We start from the raw sequence: 17,152 nt of genomic DNA, 5'->3' as shown, positions 1-17,152 counted from the left end.
CCTGCAGAAGGAAGGAGCTGAGACCCATGGAAATGGCTCCTTCTGGTGCAATGCAAGACCTTCCTCTCCACCACATCCTTGTTGAGGAACCATGGCCAACAAATGAATTCCCTGGCCCTTACTGCCTGTAAGTGGCCATATCCCCATGCACTTCTCTCTGCCTTTTGTCATTCCAAACCTGGGGTGCAAGTAAGGGGACAGGCCCCAAGCCTGATGGAGAAACTCATTACCCAACCCTGAAGGGACATGCCACAAACCATCCCTGCCCAGGACCAGAAGCAGGACCTGCAGACCTCCCACAAGCCCTGGCACTGAGCAATCTTTACTGCTCTCAAGAGGCACAGCAGATATTTCTGCTTGAACTCCTTATCTCTCTCAGTTTGAGATCTCTGGATTAATATTATCCCAGAAAATGCAAGAAAAACATGAAGTAGCTCATCCATCTGCCCAGGTTTTGAAGGAGCTTAAGCTGAACAAAAGCTGCATTTCCACTTGGTCACACCTTGTAAGTACTTGAGATTTAAAGCCCTCTATTTCTAGTTAATCTAAACCAAGTTGGAAACTTATCTCCCCATTAGTACTTGAGAAGGACTGGGGGAGGGAGGAAATAAAAACAGAGAAAGAAAAAGGCTGTCTCTGTAGGGCTCCTGCGCCGTTCTGCTGAACCGGGGTTTCTGATGCTGGTAACACTATCTCTAATGCTGACAGGCTTCCAGTGGGGAAAAGCTGATCGTTTCCTAGCATCAGCAAAAAACCAATTATAACAAAGAGATGAAATCCAGCAGAGACGAGGGAAAAAGTGCTCGGCTCCTGTCCTCACTCCTACTGGGGACTGAGCAGGATGCGAAGGGGCATCCGTGACAGCAGGGCAGAGCCATGGGCATCAACACATTGGGACCAACCTCTGCCAGGAGAATCTGTGAATAAAGGGACTTATCCCTGGGAAATCACCAACAATCAGCAATCAGGAGCACTTACAGACAAAAACATTTGTTGGTACAAGCTGAGGATACTCCAGAAGCTCGAGCTGAATTTGCTGGCTCTCACCCAAGGGGAACAACCACAATAATCAAAGAAGGAGCAGAGAAACACCCGGCTATCTGCAGAGAGCAGCGATTTTTCATCCTCATGGGGATGAGGCGAGTTTCGAAAGCACACACATCATTTTCCTATTTCACTGAGCTCAAATCCCTTCTCAGCACTGCCTGAGCAGCGATAACATAAAGGTACGGATGGCACCTGAAACAACAGCTGCAGTGATAGGATCTAAGGCAACCCAAGTATTTCCAGCTTCTGAACTAAATTAACAGGAAAGGATTGAGGCTTACGTCTCCCCATCCAGGGAGCTGAAGAAAACTTCAGTAGATGTCAAGGAATCCACATAAGCTCATCACTAAAGCATGCAGAGAACTGAATTATCTGATAAAAAACCCATACACCTTCCAATTGCATGAAATCTCATTTTATTTTCCAATCATTCAGTCTGCAGAGCCAGAATAAAGTTTGCTTTATAGGCACAGCCCATTTTTTTAAGGCTATGAGGGCCATGGTACCCATGTATTTTGCCTGGCATGCTGGAAGAGCTTTGTGAGTGAGTCAATTAAAACATCCGAGTTCCTACAGGACCTCATAAACCCTTTCAAATCACGGAGGAGCGGAAGAACCCCTCAGGTCTATAAAAAGAATTACCCCCAGTAACAAACAGAGAGCTGGTTTTTGAAGTCCTGGTGATTAACAGCTCTGATGACTTCCATTAGCGTTGACTTGACTCCTTCAGTCTCCAACAGCAATCTGTTAATAAGAGTAATTTCTGCTCAAGCAGGAGCTAATTGAATACAGCACGTGCGAATCTATAGGGCACCTCATTTTCCTACCCTGGGAGCACCCTATGCAGCTGTAGCGCTGAGGAATTAAGTTGATGCTAGCTACAAGCCCTGCTTCGGGCAAAGCCAGCAAACACCGAGGGAGGGAAAGCCTCGCTGCACTGCCAAAGCTTTGATCTCTTGGCTTAGAGTGGCTGGCACAGGGCTGGAGAGATGTGTGATGGAGTTAAAGAGAGACATGGGATATGCACCAACGTGGAAGTAGAGATCCCTCTAGGAAGAGAAGACAGTGCATGAGCGTGGGACCTTGTGAGCTCCCAGGAAGAGCCCGGAGCAGATGGAAGTTGCCCAGGGTAATGCTGTCTCATTGATCGGAGGGATGAATGCACATGTGTACGCGTCCTCCTGAATCACAGCCTAATGAATCAGATTCATACTGGGAAGCACCAAATTAGAACCTTCACCAGAGAGAAGAGTTGGGTTGCACTATTAAAGCCACAGTTGGAGTGAAGCAGCTGGGATGCAGCATCAGTTTGCATTGGTCTATGATGCTCAGAGCCCCTGGTGCAGCACCAGCTGCTGCCTGGATATGGGACAGGTCTTTGAGTCACTGCATTCATAAGAAACAATTCAAAAGAGGTGCAAGAGATACTGGCACTATTTTACAATTGATTCCCCTCCTTCCTGACCTGGAGGCTTGACACAGATCCAGATGCATGAAAGAAGCCAAAATTTAGATGTCCTGGATTGAACTGATGCAGAACCATGAAGGTTGGAGGGGACACGGTATTGCCCACAATCACCCTATGCAGCCAGGCAAGGGTGAGCCACTGCAGCTCACCCCTGGGTCCTGCACATGCTCCTCTAGTGCAAGTGTGTCCTCTCCCCTCCAGAAAGGTGCTGGTAAACAAGGCTTTTGACATAGCACCTTAAAACATGTCCTGAAAGCATTTATCCTAGTACAGCCTGGGGTGCCAGAGTGCTCATGTGAAAATCCCAAGAGGTAAATATTCATTAAATAAGCAGAGAGCTTAATATAGAAAGCCGTGGAGTCAAGTACTCTTCAAGCCCCCTCATATCTTTGCAAACATCAGCCAAAGAAGATAAATGTGGCGTGGTTCATCACTTGCACTTTAGGAAAGGCTCTTCTAACAGAAAAAATCACATTTCAGTGTTTATAATCTCTGCAGCAAGGCCTGGTCCAGCATCTCTTTCCTCTAATTCCTGCTCTCATAACTGTCAGATTACGAAACTGCAGACTATAAACCTCCAGAGATTACAGAAAAACACCTCTCTGCTCTCTGCTGCCACTTTGAGCAGATGAACTAATAAAAACAAGCTCTGCTATTCACTCCAAATGCCTGGGAGAAAGGAATCTGGAGCAGTAGTAGCTTCAAAAATACCGTCAAAGCAAGCAACCACCCACAGCATCTGGAGTCCCCCCACGCTTATCCGCTCCCTTCACCTTGTTACCCGGAAACCACCACAGAAATCTGTCACTTCCCGTCCAGCTGCAATGCTGGGGACTCACCACTGGCCAGGGCAGAGGCCAGCATCCCACTGCCCCATTTCCCCCAAGCCAAAGAGTTAAGGAGCTGTGTTGCCTTTAGGGTGTTTGATGATGGAGCTTGCTCAGCCATGCATCCGCAGGAGGATGTACACGCAGGGTGGGAGCCTACACCAGCATCTCCCAAAGATGCTCCTGATAAAGAGCAACAAACCTTAACAATCCCCACCTCGGACAGACACAGGGGATCTGCTTTCACCTTTCAGCCAAGGAAGGAATATGACTGTTCATTGGTTTCTGTGAGCCACCTCCCCCCAGGTTCTTAGGAGATTATCTTCCTGCTATTATTAAATAAAGGTGGAATCATTCAAGCTTCCCTGCAGAGCTCCCACCAAGGGCAGAGCATGAAGGTGAAACCTGCAGGACTGGAGAGCGCATCGCTGTTTAATGTGTACTGAAAACAACGGGTAGCCAGCCAGACTGTATTAGGATGTCGGGGAGAAGGTGCTGGCTGGAAGGGACACATTTAGCACAGCCATGTCTCCCTGGTGTTCGGTCACTGAGGCATTAATGCCACAGGGGGACACAGGAACTTGGAGTCGATCTCAAGCCACCACCACTGCCACTGTGGGAGAAACACCTCTGCATGCAACGAGCCCTGCAAACATGAAACATGCCAGGAAGGGAGAAGAGTAAAAAGCCATCACTGAAGATATGAGGGAGGTCCCAGCAAAGGCCGGTGCTGGGATAGGGGTGGCTGTGTCTGTCCGGGAGAGGAGAGGTCTGGCATCCCAAGGAGCAGCACCATGCTGGTCAGTGGGAGCCCTTGAACATTGCAGGAGTATCTAACAAGGTTTTGCAGCATCTCAGCGTTCCTGCTAATAAACTCATCACCCCAGATACGAAGTGAGCACCTGCAGCACCAAGCCACCTGATGCCTGCAGCAGGACCAGAGGCACCATGCCAGGCGCGCTGCCAGCAGCACGCCACAAAACCCTCATGAGACCAGACCCTGCAAAAGCCTCCCTGAAAGCAGAGCTCTTGTCATCCTTATGGAGATGTTTCAAGAGGAATGTAGCAACTCCTTTCCTTAATGACTATATATAGCTAAAAGCTCTGCTAGGTGACAAGTGTGCGAGAGGCTGGAACAGAGGCAGCCTCTTGCCTGCAAGGACTCAGATAATCAAGCAGAGGAATAGCCAGAGATGAGTCTATTTTGGACTATTGCTGGAGCGTTCACAGGGAAGCAAAGGCATTTGTTACCTCCTCTCCAGGGACTGTAAATTCAATAGGTTTCCCTGCCTGCAGCTGCACTGACCCCAGAGCCTGCAGCCAGCACTGCTGGGCTGGCACAAACCCAGTGGCAAACGGCTGGTGCCTCTCCTTGGGCTCTGCACCACAGAACCCAGCAGGGCATGGTGCTGATGGCCATCTCGGCACAGTGCTGAACATCCCTGTCAGGGCTGGGATGCAGGAGGCCACATAGCCAGGCACCAGCTGGGGTGATTGCTGCTTGCCCCTGCCTGCAAGCTAAAAGCATGCTCAGAGAGAAAAAGCCAGCCCTGCTTTGTCCTGAGACCCTTCCTACAGCATCCCAGTGCCTCTCACCATCCCGCTGGGAGGTGGATTCAGACCCACATTACCGCCCGCATCCCCGCTGTGCCAAGAGCCACTGTTACAGCACTCACCTGCTCATGGTACTCGATCCCCATGCTCAGCGTGTTGATGAGGATGGCCACCATGATGCCACGGCCGAAATACTTGCTGTCCACGATCTTGCGGAAGGTCTCGCACACCACGTGCCAGAAGGCCAGCACCCGGCTTGCTCTCCTGGCGCGGGCTCTGCCCCGCTGCGGGTCCCGCTGGTCGCTGTAGTGAGCATCCTGCGTGAACTCGTAGACCCCATCGCTGTCCGAGTCGGCTGTCTCGTTGTCCGTCAGCTCGGCTTCACTTGCCAGCGCCTTGAGGCAGTAGGGACAGCTCTCGGGGCTGCAGGAGCCACCGTCCAGCTTGGTGCAGGGGCTGGAGATCTTGCAGGAGCTTTGGCAGGGCCCTGAAAAGCCAGTGGGGCAGGGCCATGGCAGCCCATCAGCCATAGGAGCAACCCCCAGTCCCCATTAGTATCAAGCTGATGCCCTTGACAAGACAGGCATTTCCTAATGGGAAAAGGGCTCCTTCTGGGTTAAAGAGCCCTAGGCAAAACCTGGGCTTCCCGAGTGCCTTCTTCCTAGTAACAGAGCCCTCTTTGCTGTCCCCAGGCAGATAGAGCTGTCCAGGACCCTAAGCTCAGCTTGTTACACCTCTGGCCATTATGGCTAGGAGAAAGCAATGCTCTCTCTGGCCCTGTCAGGCTCTGGGCTGTAATTATCAGCAGCACTGCGGTAGCAGCCTCCTTTCCTGCTCCCGCTGTTTGCTGCTCTGAAATCACCAGCTTCCCCCTCCATGTGCTGCCCTCAGCAGCAGCTCCCAGCTGCCAGGTGGCTCCCGGGTGACAATACCAGCAGGATATTCCCCCCGTATCCCACCATCTGGCCAAGGGGAAAGGCAAAGCACGTGCTTGACTCCTGCACAGCAGCATGCCGCAGTGAGAATAAAACCCCAGCGATAAACCAACTCAGAGCCCGGCTCTGTGTGTTTAGTCTCTGGGCTGGGGACCTGACTTGGTCTCTTCCCTGCACAGCTCCTGGCTGGAAAGGTCAAAGCCACTGTGGTGGGATGGAAAAGGAATTCACTGTCTGGGAAAGCCTGGCCAGAAATGCTGCTTGGAAGCTGAGGGGGTTCGGATTAGACTGGCCCAAGCTTCCAAACCTCAGGATGTGGAGGGGGAAAGAGCATCTAGCAGTGAAGGTATGAACCCCTGATCCAGGAAAGCTGCGTTCAGTGCCTGGCTCTGTTATGGGCTTCCTGAGCAAATCACAGATTCTTAATACTCAGCATCTGCAACTGCCATTGAGCAAGGCAGACACCTGATCTCCCCAAGCCTCCTGTGCCACAGGGAGCAGAGCTACGCAGTGCTCAGGGATGTGCTGGGACTCAGATTTGCAGGGTGCCCATCCCCAAGCTCTGCCGCAAGTGGTGGGCAGTGCAGCCACCTCCAGCCCCTGCATTTCAGCAAGGAATGTGACCGTTTGGAAGCAGCCAGGCTCAGTGTCACTGAGCCCAGTTCTAGCTGATTTGGGAAGTAATCCCTGTAATTGCAGATTAAGTTAGTTTGGGAGGAGAAATTAATTGCAGAATAAATTGATTTGGGGGATGGGAAAGAAAATGGGTTCAAAGAAAACATCAATTTCCCTTGGATGCTTGCAAGTATGAAACCTAGGATGCTAAAATTCTCTGCTGATTTTGGCTACAAAACACATTAGGTAGGTCAGACGGTTTCTGTTGGCCTCACCTGGGAAGCTATCGCCTTTCTCTGTAACGTGGACTGAAAAGAACCCTGTAGAAAGAGAAATAAATCAGGTCACAGCTTGTATTTCTACAAGGCAACCCTACATTGACACCCGGCCCCAGGCTCACCCGTGCTCTGTGTCTCCAGCAGTTTGTGCATGGTGCTGTACGGCCCCGGTGGGATGTTGAGGCTTGTCAGGGTGCTGCTCCCACCACCGACCGCTGCTTCCCCAAGGTTCTTCTCCTTCAGCATCTCATGGGAGGTACTGGGGTGCACCGTGGGGTACACTTTGCTGCCCACAATGTTCTTGGGGATCCCCTCAGGGCTTGGCAAGCCAAGGCCTGGCTGCGGAAGGGATGACCGGCAGAGCACCGGCTCGAAGTGGCAGTCAGCATGGTAGATGCTGTGGACAGACTCGGTGTTGCTGGGAGCAGCACTGGGGGCCCCATGGGCAGTTGATGCCGTAGGGGGGAGCATCAACCGGTTGGTCCCATTGTGGAGTGAGCTGGTCTCCACATCGCTGATCTCGGGGCTGGCACGAGGTGCCCGCAGGTTCCCGTTGCCCAGGTGATAGTGGTGGTGGTGGTGGTGATGGTGGTGGATAAGGTGGTGCACTGAGGACCTCTTCCTCCTCCGGTGCTTCCTGGAGCGCCGGTCAGACCCTGCTTTGCTCGTGGGGCTGGCGAGGAAGCCCATCCTCACCCCCGCCACCCGGTAGAGCTCCACAAGCTGCTTGCTGCCTTTACGGACAATGTAAACCAAGTACTTGAGGAGTTCATCGTAGCAGCTGCCTGGCTCCGAAAAGCTGGCGAGGGTGCTGGCATTGGACAGGTAGCGCACCCGCTGCTCCTTCATCAGCTGGCTCTCGCGCTGCTTTGTCTCAGAGAACTGCGTTGCTATCACCACCAGGCAGAGGTTGATCATGAAGAAGGAGCCCACCTAGGGGGAACAGGAGCCATCAGCCAGCTTTGCTAATGGAGCAAACCCCATCCAGCCCCGTCCCCTGCATCACCCAACAGGGACCATCAGCCAGCACCATGGGGGGACTGAGTCACTCCCGAAACCCTCACCCCAAGGACTTGCACACCAGCGCTCCACGGAGGACGTCACAGATCAAAGACGAGAGCAGATTATTGTGACAAAAAGCTTTTGCTCTTTTAAGATGATGTTTTTCTCCCCCCGCAGACAGCGGTTGTAATTATCACAATTAGTGGCATTACTGATGAATGCACTGAGGCTTCCTGATAGGAACGTTCTTCCTGGCAGAGTCAGGGCAGCCTGCAAGCAGATCCCTTTGCCCTGCTAACGGGATTTGCGGGTGACTGTTACGCAAAGGCATTCAGCGGGCTGTACCCACAGCCCAGAGGGTTTATTTCCAGCCAGGGTTTCATGAGGTTCTGCCTTCTGCAGAGCCCAGCCTGGATCACAGGGAATTACTGACATGCTAAAGGACTATCACATACTGTTAACGTTACTCGCACGGCATCTGGGAAAGCACTGATTGTCCTTCCTCCTCGCCATTTCAAGGATGCTGAGAGCAAGGGATGGTTTCTTTTCTGGGGAAGCTATTAGATGAGCCAGAAAAAACATCATGGACTAAACGACCTCCTATCTTCTCTCATCAGGGTTTGAGTCCTGGTTTGATGAGGAGCAGAAATCCCCACAACGGCCTAATGGACAACGTGCAGCTATTTTGCTGGGCTTAGTCAAATTAGAAAGCAAGAAAGGGACTCATCTCACTTATCTCAGATACATCCGAGTGAGACACCTAATGATCCTTTAGAGTCAAGAGAGAAATAGGCACATCAAGTCTGCAAAGCATCTAATTTATTTTGGATGTCTACCTTTGGAGGAGATGAATCACTCCCTTAAAGCACCTATTTTTCTCCCTTGACTATAAAGAGTCTATACAACGAGCTCAGCCACTAAGAGCAGTCGATTCTGCTTGCATGGATGAAGCCCTTCATGGAGCCCACCCCACAGATACTCTTTGTTGGCTCTGTTGTGGGTGGTCTCGGATGATGCTGTGACATGTGGGTGGGCTGTGGGCAGTAATCTCTTCCCTCCTTTCTTAATGTGCTCTCTGAAGTTTGGGATTGTTTCCCTGAAATGTCCTCTCTGTCCTTCTACATGGGGAATTTCTGGGAAGCCTCCTCCCCTTCCAGAGCTCAAAATCTGACTGGGGTAAATTTGCCTGCTTTTGAACTTAAATTCAAGGTGGGAACTAAGAGAGAGAACCTTGGAGCACAACAGAAATGCATCTAGCACAGCTTAAGCACATCTTTCCTTCCTTTATGTTCACAGCAAAACTCAGCTGCAATACAATGTATTGAAGCTGGACATCTTCCAGCAGGCTGGTTTCTACATCAGCTTTTGCATTCACTGCATTATCTACCCTGCTCCTCTGGGTCACTCCACATGCCAGGAAGATGCCCGTGTTCCCCTAAGGCCACTCACAATGATCAGGAGGATGAAGTAGATGAAGTTGTAGAAGGAGTGTGCATCCATGACAAAGTACATGATGTCCACCCAGCCTTCCAGTGTGATGACCTGGTGGAGGCAGGGAGAGAAAATGGACCCGTCAACACTCAGTTACCACACCAAGAGCACAAGCAACGTTTCTCCTGGCTGGGTCACTTCTGACCACCCCACAGCTGGTCTTGGTGCAGGACAAGACACTGAGGAGCCAAATCCTGCTCCTGCCAGTGCCAATCACCACGTTATAGCTGCCCGCGCTCACCTGAAATATCGCAATCCAGGCATAGCCAATGTTATCGAAGTTGATGGCTCCCTTGAAGGGGTTGTGCTCCCCGGCGGAGCAGTTGGTGTAATACTGGTTCCAATTGACGCAGGATGTGTTGGTAGTGTCGTTGTAGGAATAATAATCCAGGGTGCACTCAAGACCCTCCTCCCTCCGCGTTGGGATACTCCGGCAGTAGCGCATCCCATTCTCCCTGGGCTGGGAGCAGATGAAAGGGTTCTCATCTTCGTTCTCTGTCTGGTAGTATCGCTCCAAATCCACCGTGTAGGGGCTGAAAGAGTCCAGACAAGGCTGGGGTTTGCACACTGACTGCAGGCAGTCTGGCAAGGTAACAACTGTGACAGCAAAGTCCAACATCGGTCATTATGGATCTCAAAGCTTTGAAAGGGACCTTGTTGGGCTTTCTGTAGCCCCACTGGGTGAGATGATGTCAATAACTGGTTTTGGGAAACTGAGGCAAGTGCATTTGGCCACTCAGCAACCTCTCTGATGACACTGTTAAGAGTAACACATCTGGAAGTGCTCTGGCTTTGAATGTAGGGGACTAAGAGCAGGATTCAGCCCAGCAGGGCTTCACTGAAATGCCTTTGCTGCAGTAAGATGGCAATCAGTCAGTTTAAGCTCCTGTATCTCCTGTCCTCCTGAAAAGGCTGAGAATTGCTTGGGAAGACTCTATGTACAAGGACCTCCCAAGCTTACTAAAAACCAGAGACGGCCTTCATCTGCATGTCACAGTGCCTGTTCAGTGCATAGATAAGCTCTAAATTCCCTCTGAGGGTGGCCTTACCACAGCAAATACTCTTCAGGGAAATGAAACAACCCATGGCCAGCCAGAAACTGGCTTCTTGCTCTGCACACAGCTATCTCCTTAAGGCTGCCAAGACTCCCACTAAAGCTTGCAAAGATATTTTTAAGCCTAGTTCAGCCCGGTTAATTCCTGCAGAATTGCCTTTAATACCCCTCAAAGCTTATCTAAACCCCTAGAACTCTGGCTCAATTAAACAGCACCCAAACCTGTGGCTCTATTGGATTTACTCAGCGGTGAGGCAGTGCCCCTGCTCTGCCGCCATTTACTTAACAGGGACGTGCCCTGGAAATGACTCTTCCAACTGTCCTTTGAGGGCATGATCTACAGCAGGGGTGGCATTGATTAGGAGATGTGTGGGAGTGGATAAAAGGCGCATCATGCCAGCTCCAGACCTGAGAGCCAGCCCAGCCACAGCAGCAGCATTGTGATCCTGCTGTCTGCAAGAAAGAGGTTTTGGCATTGCAGGGCATCTCCATCCAGGTATGGATTGAGCTGAATCAACTCCAGGGAGTCAACTGAAAGGTGGCGACAGGGGTGTTGGAGCTTGGTAGAGCAGCCATCAAGGGCTTGCAGTACCTGCCCTTGTAGAGGGAGGGAGGTGGTGGGAAAAAGCAAGTAGGTAGGAGAACAGGTATGGAAATTCCAGTCTCAAAGAGGCTGATGGCCACCAGATATTTCAACCATTGTTCCAACATTCCTACATCTGGTAAGCTGGCTGGCCAGGGAACTGGGTGCTGCAAAACCCCATTTTATCACAATAGTTCTCTTTGCTTTAAAGTACAGGGATCTGAGAAAACGGACACTTTGGGACCATCTCTTGCTCTGAGACTGAGAAGGATCTAGCATCTCAAAATGTGGCAGCTGTAGCTTTCCCTGGGGTTTAGGTGGGACTACAAATGCCATACTAATAACCACCACCAGCTGCTGAATGGGACTCAGCCCTCAGGGTCCTGATGGATGCAGAAGAGGTCACGCACTGATGACATGCTGAACTTAGAAAGCCCGAACTCTTATTCTCAGGGGGGTTTTGTTGGCTCTTATCAGTCAGAGAGGTTCCCAAGTGCTGGCGGAGGGTTTAAGAGCAGTCCTGCAGGACTTGAATGGCAAACTGTCACAGCTCACTGTCCTGGCTGTGTGTGCCTGAGCAGGACTTGTGATGGCATTTAGGAGCAGGGAGCATTTAGAGAAGGCGAAGGCTTTTTAATGGATCTCCTTATCTCCTGAAGGGACAGACTCGCCCAAGCTGCAGAGACACTTTGCTGCCCACACAGACTCACATGCTGAAGTTCTCGGGGAGGAAGCAGCGGTTCCTGAGCAAACCTGCCCACAACTGGACTCCCACAATGCCAAAGATGAAGAAGACGAAGAAGCAGAGGAGGAGGACGTTCCCCAGCATGGGCAGCGTGTCCAAAAGAAGCGTCACCAGGATGCGCATACCTGAAGCGAAAAGCCCACGCTGAGTTTTCTTATTCCAGCTCTGTCCTCCTGACCTGTTCCCTTCCATCCATACTTTTCCTTGCACTGCCTTCCCAACCACCATCCTTGTCAACCACGCATGGATTCAAACACCTGCAGATCCCGGGTCCCATCTGGTTTTCCCACACAGGCCCTGGAAAACCTCCCTGCCTCTGTACCCTGCTCCTGGGCACACAAACAACCTTCGCTGCTCCTCTCCCTTCACTCCCTATATCAAGTCCTCTCCTCCTAAAGCTCTCTAGCAATTACATGTCTCCTTTCTTCCCTGAGACCAAACTCTGACATTCTCCCTTGCTCAGTCTTATTTGTTTCCCCACTCAGTATATATTAAAATTCCCTTTCCTCCCTAATTCCGCTCATCTGCCCTAAATCCCCGCTCTTCCTTAAAATACAAGACTCTCTCTGGCAGTTAATTCTCGCAAGTTCAGGAACAGCCAGTTCTGTAACAAAGACAAATTGAGGGTGACTTCGACTTGACATTTACACACAAAAAACTTGATTTCATCTGACGTCTCTGTAATATTCTGCTCATCTCTCGCTCTCCTCCTTTCCACATCTTCTGCATTCTCTCACTCGCTTATATTGATTTTCATTTAAAGAAACCTTTACTGTTGCACCCTTTACTTGGATACTTCAGCAAGAGTTCTTTCTCTCTGCCTGATGCTGTCACCTCCTTTATCAGGGTTTTTCTTCTACTCGTCTTCTAGGGAACAACCACCTTGCATCAATTCCTAATTAACTGAAATGACTTTCTGTGGTTACTGCATTTATCATCGCACAAACCTCTATTTTTTTCCCCCACCTTACATTTCTATCCTGTTGTAACTGCGCTGCAGAGAAGCCAAGATAAATTACCCGGGGTTTCAAAATACATTAAGTGAATTACATCCCCAGTTAGACAGTGGTGGATAAATTCAGCCATCCATCAGGTCAGAAGCAGGGATAAAAAAAAACCCATTGCAAACAGGATTCTGAAGCTACCGTAATGATTGGAACAGCAGCAGCAGCAAAGCCAGATTAAGTTCAAGAGTCAAGGCCAGAAAAACAAATAGACCTCAGGCACCTCCAGCACCAGCAGTCAGAACTGAAGCTGATCAGTGTTCATCAAGGCACTGGGGCAGTTTGGACAGGGGAGTTTGGACTTGGATTTAATTTGGCTAGAACAATGCTGGATTTGATACCCAAGATAGTAGGATCAGGAAAACGATGTTTCTGATGCAGTTGTACTTAATACACCTGATCCATACAGCATCCAAGAGGGACTGCCCAGCACCTCTTAGTGCTCCAGGCTTTGCCCAGCACTGCACAGCAGGAATGGTTCCCTGGGCAGTTTGGTCGGGTTTGGAATGGCCAATGCCTCTCAGTACACAGGGCTGGGTTACCACCATCTGCTGCCGTGCAGGAGCAGCCAATGCCACTCACAATAAGACTTCCTCACCCCCATTTCTCCAGGTATTTATCTATATCACATATACATATTCATATATACATACTCCAGATATATATACCCCATAAAAGGATAGGGCAACACAGGGAGGGTGGAAGCTGCATGGCTCAGAACCCTCTGCCCCTGCTGCCTTGGCTCTGTCAATCCCTATCACCTTCATCCCTTCACCTTAGCAGCCTCTTGAAACCCTCTTCAGATGAGAAAGAAAGGTGTCTGAAGGCAGTGCTGGATATCTGACTGACTAATGGCTCATCTCTGATACCACAGGTGTCAAAAGGAATATTACTTAAGGCAGAGAAGTGACAGGCACTGGAAACCAGAGCGTGGGGCTAGGACCTGGCACTACCACACTTGTGTGAACCTTCTGAGTTACAATGTAAGATTGCATCTTCCATCTTTAGGGCACAGATACAAAGAACTTGCATCAACAGGGAGGAATAAGGATCTGACTTACTGGGGACCCTGTTAATGGCCCTGAGTGGCCGCAGGACACGGACGGTGCGGACCGCTGAAAAGCTGACGTTCTGCAGGTCCAGGGAATACTCCAGCATCCTGTGGGAGACACGAATGCGGAGGAGCATGGAGAACTGTTAGATTATCAAACATTATAAATCAAACATTATATGCCAGCCGCTCACAGGGGGACTTGTTACTGCATCTCTCCCACCAGGAACGTTTGCCAGAGGAATTAATTAAGGGTTGTTTGCGTATCAAATAAAGTCAATGAGCAAGAATGTGAAACACCAGCTCATACAGACACAGATTTTCCCTCTCTGTCATCTGCGTTGGTTACTCTGTTTTGCACAGGTCCAGGACAAAAGCTTCTGAAAGTGGTTGCACACTCCAGAGGGACAACTTCCTGGCAGCCCCACCTTTAACAATTGCACAGGTTCCTTAATGCATCTGGGTTTGCTGTGTTGAGCACCACCACAGCCCTGAAAAGGAGAAAGGAGCATCCCTTGGTGCAGACCCTTTCCATGGGGCATGGGAGGTGTGCAGCACAGGACACTGAGCCACGCCAGTTCTACCCAGCAGAGACCATTGGCAAGTGGGACTCGGCAAGCACACAAATCAGAACTTATGACACTTGTAGATAATAAACGGAGCAAACGCGGACCAAGAAACCTTCCAGTGCTCCTACACTGTGCCTGATGGGGTTATTTCACAGCTCATGACACTGAGGAGCAACCTGCTCATGTCTTAGTCTGAGGATGCACTTGGACTGCTGCAAGCTTAGGGTGCCCCAGCACTGTCTCACTCTGCTCAGGGCACAGCCAAAGGCAACCACAGGATAGGAATCTCTTCTGAAAATACTCAAGTTCTATCTCAAAGATGGTTGGGTGGTTCCCTCTCTCCAGCTTCGATGGTTAGAAGCCTAACTTCCAACCCTAATTTATTCAGGACAAGCCATAGCCATTTGTTCCTGTGGCAGTGCTGTAGCTTCTAGCTGATTCTCTAATTCTGTAGCTGTTTTGTCCCTGGTATTTACCCACCCAATGTATTTACAGAGGACAAATCACGTCTTCTCTCAGCCTTGATTTTGCAAAGCCAAACAAAATGAGCTCTTCCAGCCCCATCTTGCAGACAGGGGCTCTGCTTCCCAGTCACAAACATTCTTGACACCTCCCCTAGCCTGAATCAATCTTACCTGATCAGGCATCAGGCTTCTGGAGGAGGCTTTGCTGGTGCCTTGCACTAAGGCATCAGTGCTGCCCCCTCCCTCCCTGCTGGAAATCCCACAGGATTCATCAGGGAATGTGTTAGCTTTGCCACGCCGCAGCACGATGGAGGATTCTTTCTGCTCTTGCTGTGATCAGCCAAACCCAGTCTCCTCCCTCCTGGCCATCAGCAGGTGAGGAGCACCCAGGTGGAGAAGGCTTGCTCTTTCTAACCCCCAAATACATGACTGCACGCTTGATGAGGTGACACTTCATCTGATTTCTCTTGATAGGCTCTAATGAGGATGACGATGCTCAAACCGTATCCAAGATCAAAATAACCTCAGCATATTCCTCGGCATTTAGCTGACACCCACAGCCGAAGGACAGTCCCAGACGTATGTTGGGTGTTAAATAGTTGTTCTCATCCTCTGACCACAGAGGAAGGCAACGTGTCCACAAAAGCCTACCTGGCTCCAGTGACGAAACCAGCCCCTTTCTCAACGCGTAGGCCTTACCATATGGTGTAAGCTTCGGCTAAGGTACGAGATGGACAGTAATTCTCCTGGGATTTAGTGGTTCTGAAGTTTCACTCGTTGTCGGAAAAGATTTTGGCACGGTTTGCAGCCTTCGGGTAAAAAGCCCATGTCAAACATACAGCTTTTCTTTCATCCATTACTAAAAACAGAAGCTACCAGCAAAATTCAGAGCAGCAGATGGTTATCTGCACCAAGACAAATCATCTTCTGATTAATGACAGCTCTAGACTCACTCCCGGAGATACATGTGCTTGTAAACTGCAAAGGGCACTGCTGTAAAATGCATTTTGGTTTAACATATTGAACAATTATAAATCAAAATTCAAAACCCAACCGATCAACCCAAAAACTTGAACGCCAAGAACCAGGATGTGCTCTCCTACCTCTGCTGCTGGTCACTGCTACTGGTGTTATAGCACCACAAACTGAACCCCAGACCTAGACTACAGGATCCACACAGTGCTGATAGCTAATAGCTCAAGAGCTTTGAGAGAAGACATTATTGGGGGAAACAAAAAGGGGGTTAAAATCAGTCACCCATTGAGAATCCCATCACTTCCCAGCTCGAAGGTCGCTTCCCAAGGCAAGGGGATGCATGGAAGGAATCAGGCCATGTCCCTGGCAAGAGAAGATACCCAGGGAGAGTGAGTGTCAGGATGTCACCGAGTGGCAAGACGACGTGCATTTACCAGCGTATATAACATCTACACTTTGGAAGTCTGCAGTGTAAAAAGCCCCCAATGGATCTTCAACTCAAATGTCATTTCTGTTCAAATGGCAAAGCACGATGCCTGTCAGCGCCTTTGCCACGCACCCGGGTGCCCAGACAAGTTAAAGGCTCAGGAAAATACTCAGCATTAAATAGGATGGATTGATAGGAAATGCTGAGACTCGTCAGAGCGATCAGCAGCCCCCGATCGCTGGAGTTATTCAGGAGGAAAGCGGAAATATTTAAGGCTTTCTAAGAATAAAAGCAGAGCATCTGCAAAGGCAGACGTACAACGGGCTGGCGGTGGGATGCAGAGAGAGCGCTGATGCAAACCTTTGGCAAACACTCCTCTGAGAAGGAAAACTCCCAGGTCTGAGCAGACAGACACAAGGGATGGCTCAGGATGGACGGGGCAGCTGAAATGCACTCCTGTTCTGCCTGGAGACAGAGAGACTCAGAGCACACTGGGGTTTCTTTCACGTAAAACCCTCAGCGTTGGGAACAATCTCCTAAGCCCTACCTGCAGTGAAAGGCTCACGTAAGTGATGCTCAGAAGCACCGCAGGAGGGGCTTTCTCACCCAGAAAAGCCCTTCCTACACCTACCCAGCACCTCTGTGGCCTGAGCTCTGCTCCCATCCCCAGGATCACTCCTGCTCAGGAAGCAGAAATGGTGCAAAGACCCATCAGAGTCATGGAGTTTGTGCTGAGGGCACGTAGCAAGGAAAGCTTGAACTCTCCCTATTCACAGCTGAGCGCTGGGGATGCTGTACAGCCAGAAGGTGTGACCAAGGTCACAAAAGGAACCCAGAGCAATGCCTGCAGGCAGGGAAGCATCCCTGAGAGCTGCCCACCCCTCTTTCCACAGAGGCAAAGAGCTGCCACTCATTGCCAGCAAGAGATAGGCTCAGATTTATTCAGTGTTAAAAGGTTACCAAAACTGAGCATAGAGACACCCTTTATCCGCAAAGTGCAGTTGTCAGTGGATGGTATTAAGCCACTGATGCTGGAAAAGACAAGGGAACATTATTTAGGCAG

General features: G+C 50.2%; 1 protein-coding gene across 11 annotated transcripts in view; it reads right to left on the bottom strand.

Moving 5' to 3' along the window:
- The window catches only part of CACNA1G (calcium voltage-gated channel subunit alpha1 G), a 138,887-nt gene that overhangs the window by 70,329 nt on the left and 51,406 nt on the right, over window positions 1-17,152 (bottom strand). For all 11 annotated transcript variants that reach the window (XM_065693235.1, XM_065693226.1, XM_065693228.1 and 8 more), the window contains exons 4-10: window positions 13,665-13,762; window positions 11,565-11,724; window positions 9,459-9,750; window positions 9,176-9,268; window positions 6,847-7,657; window positions 6,722-6,766; window positions 5,019-5,383 (exon numbers count right to left, since the gene is read on the bottom strand). In XM_065693235.1, coding sequence (XP_065549307.1) covers window positions 5,019-5,383; window positions 6,722-6,766; window positions 6,847-7,657; window positions 9,176-9,268; window positions 9,459-9,750; window positions 11,565-11,724; window positions 13,665-13,762 — 1,864 coding nt within the window. The remainder of the gene's footprint in view (window positions 1-5,018; window positions 5,384-6,721; window positions 6,767-6,846; window positions 7,658-9,175; window positions 9,269-9,458; window positions 9,751-11,564; window positions 11,725-13,664; window positions 13,763-17,152) is intronic.

Source organism: Lathamus discolor, chromosome 13 (genome assembly GCF_037157495.1).
Source record: "Lathamus discolor isolate bLatDis1 chromosome 13, bLatDis1.hap1, whole genome shotgun sequence".
In the NCBI taxonomy this organism is placed as follows: domain Eukaryota; kingdom Metazoa; phylum Chordata; class Aves; order Psittaciformes; family Psittacidae; genus Lathamus; species Lathamus discolor.
Note: the sequence above shows the minus strand (reverse complement) of the source record. Positions and strands in the feature narration are given on the sequence as shown.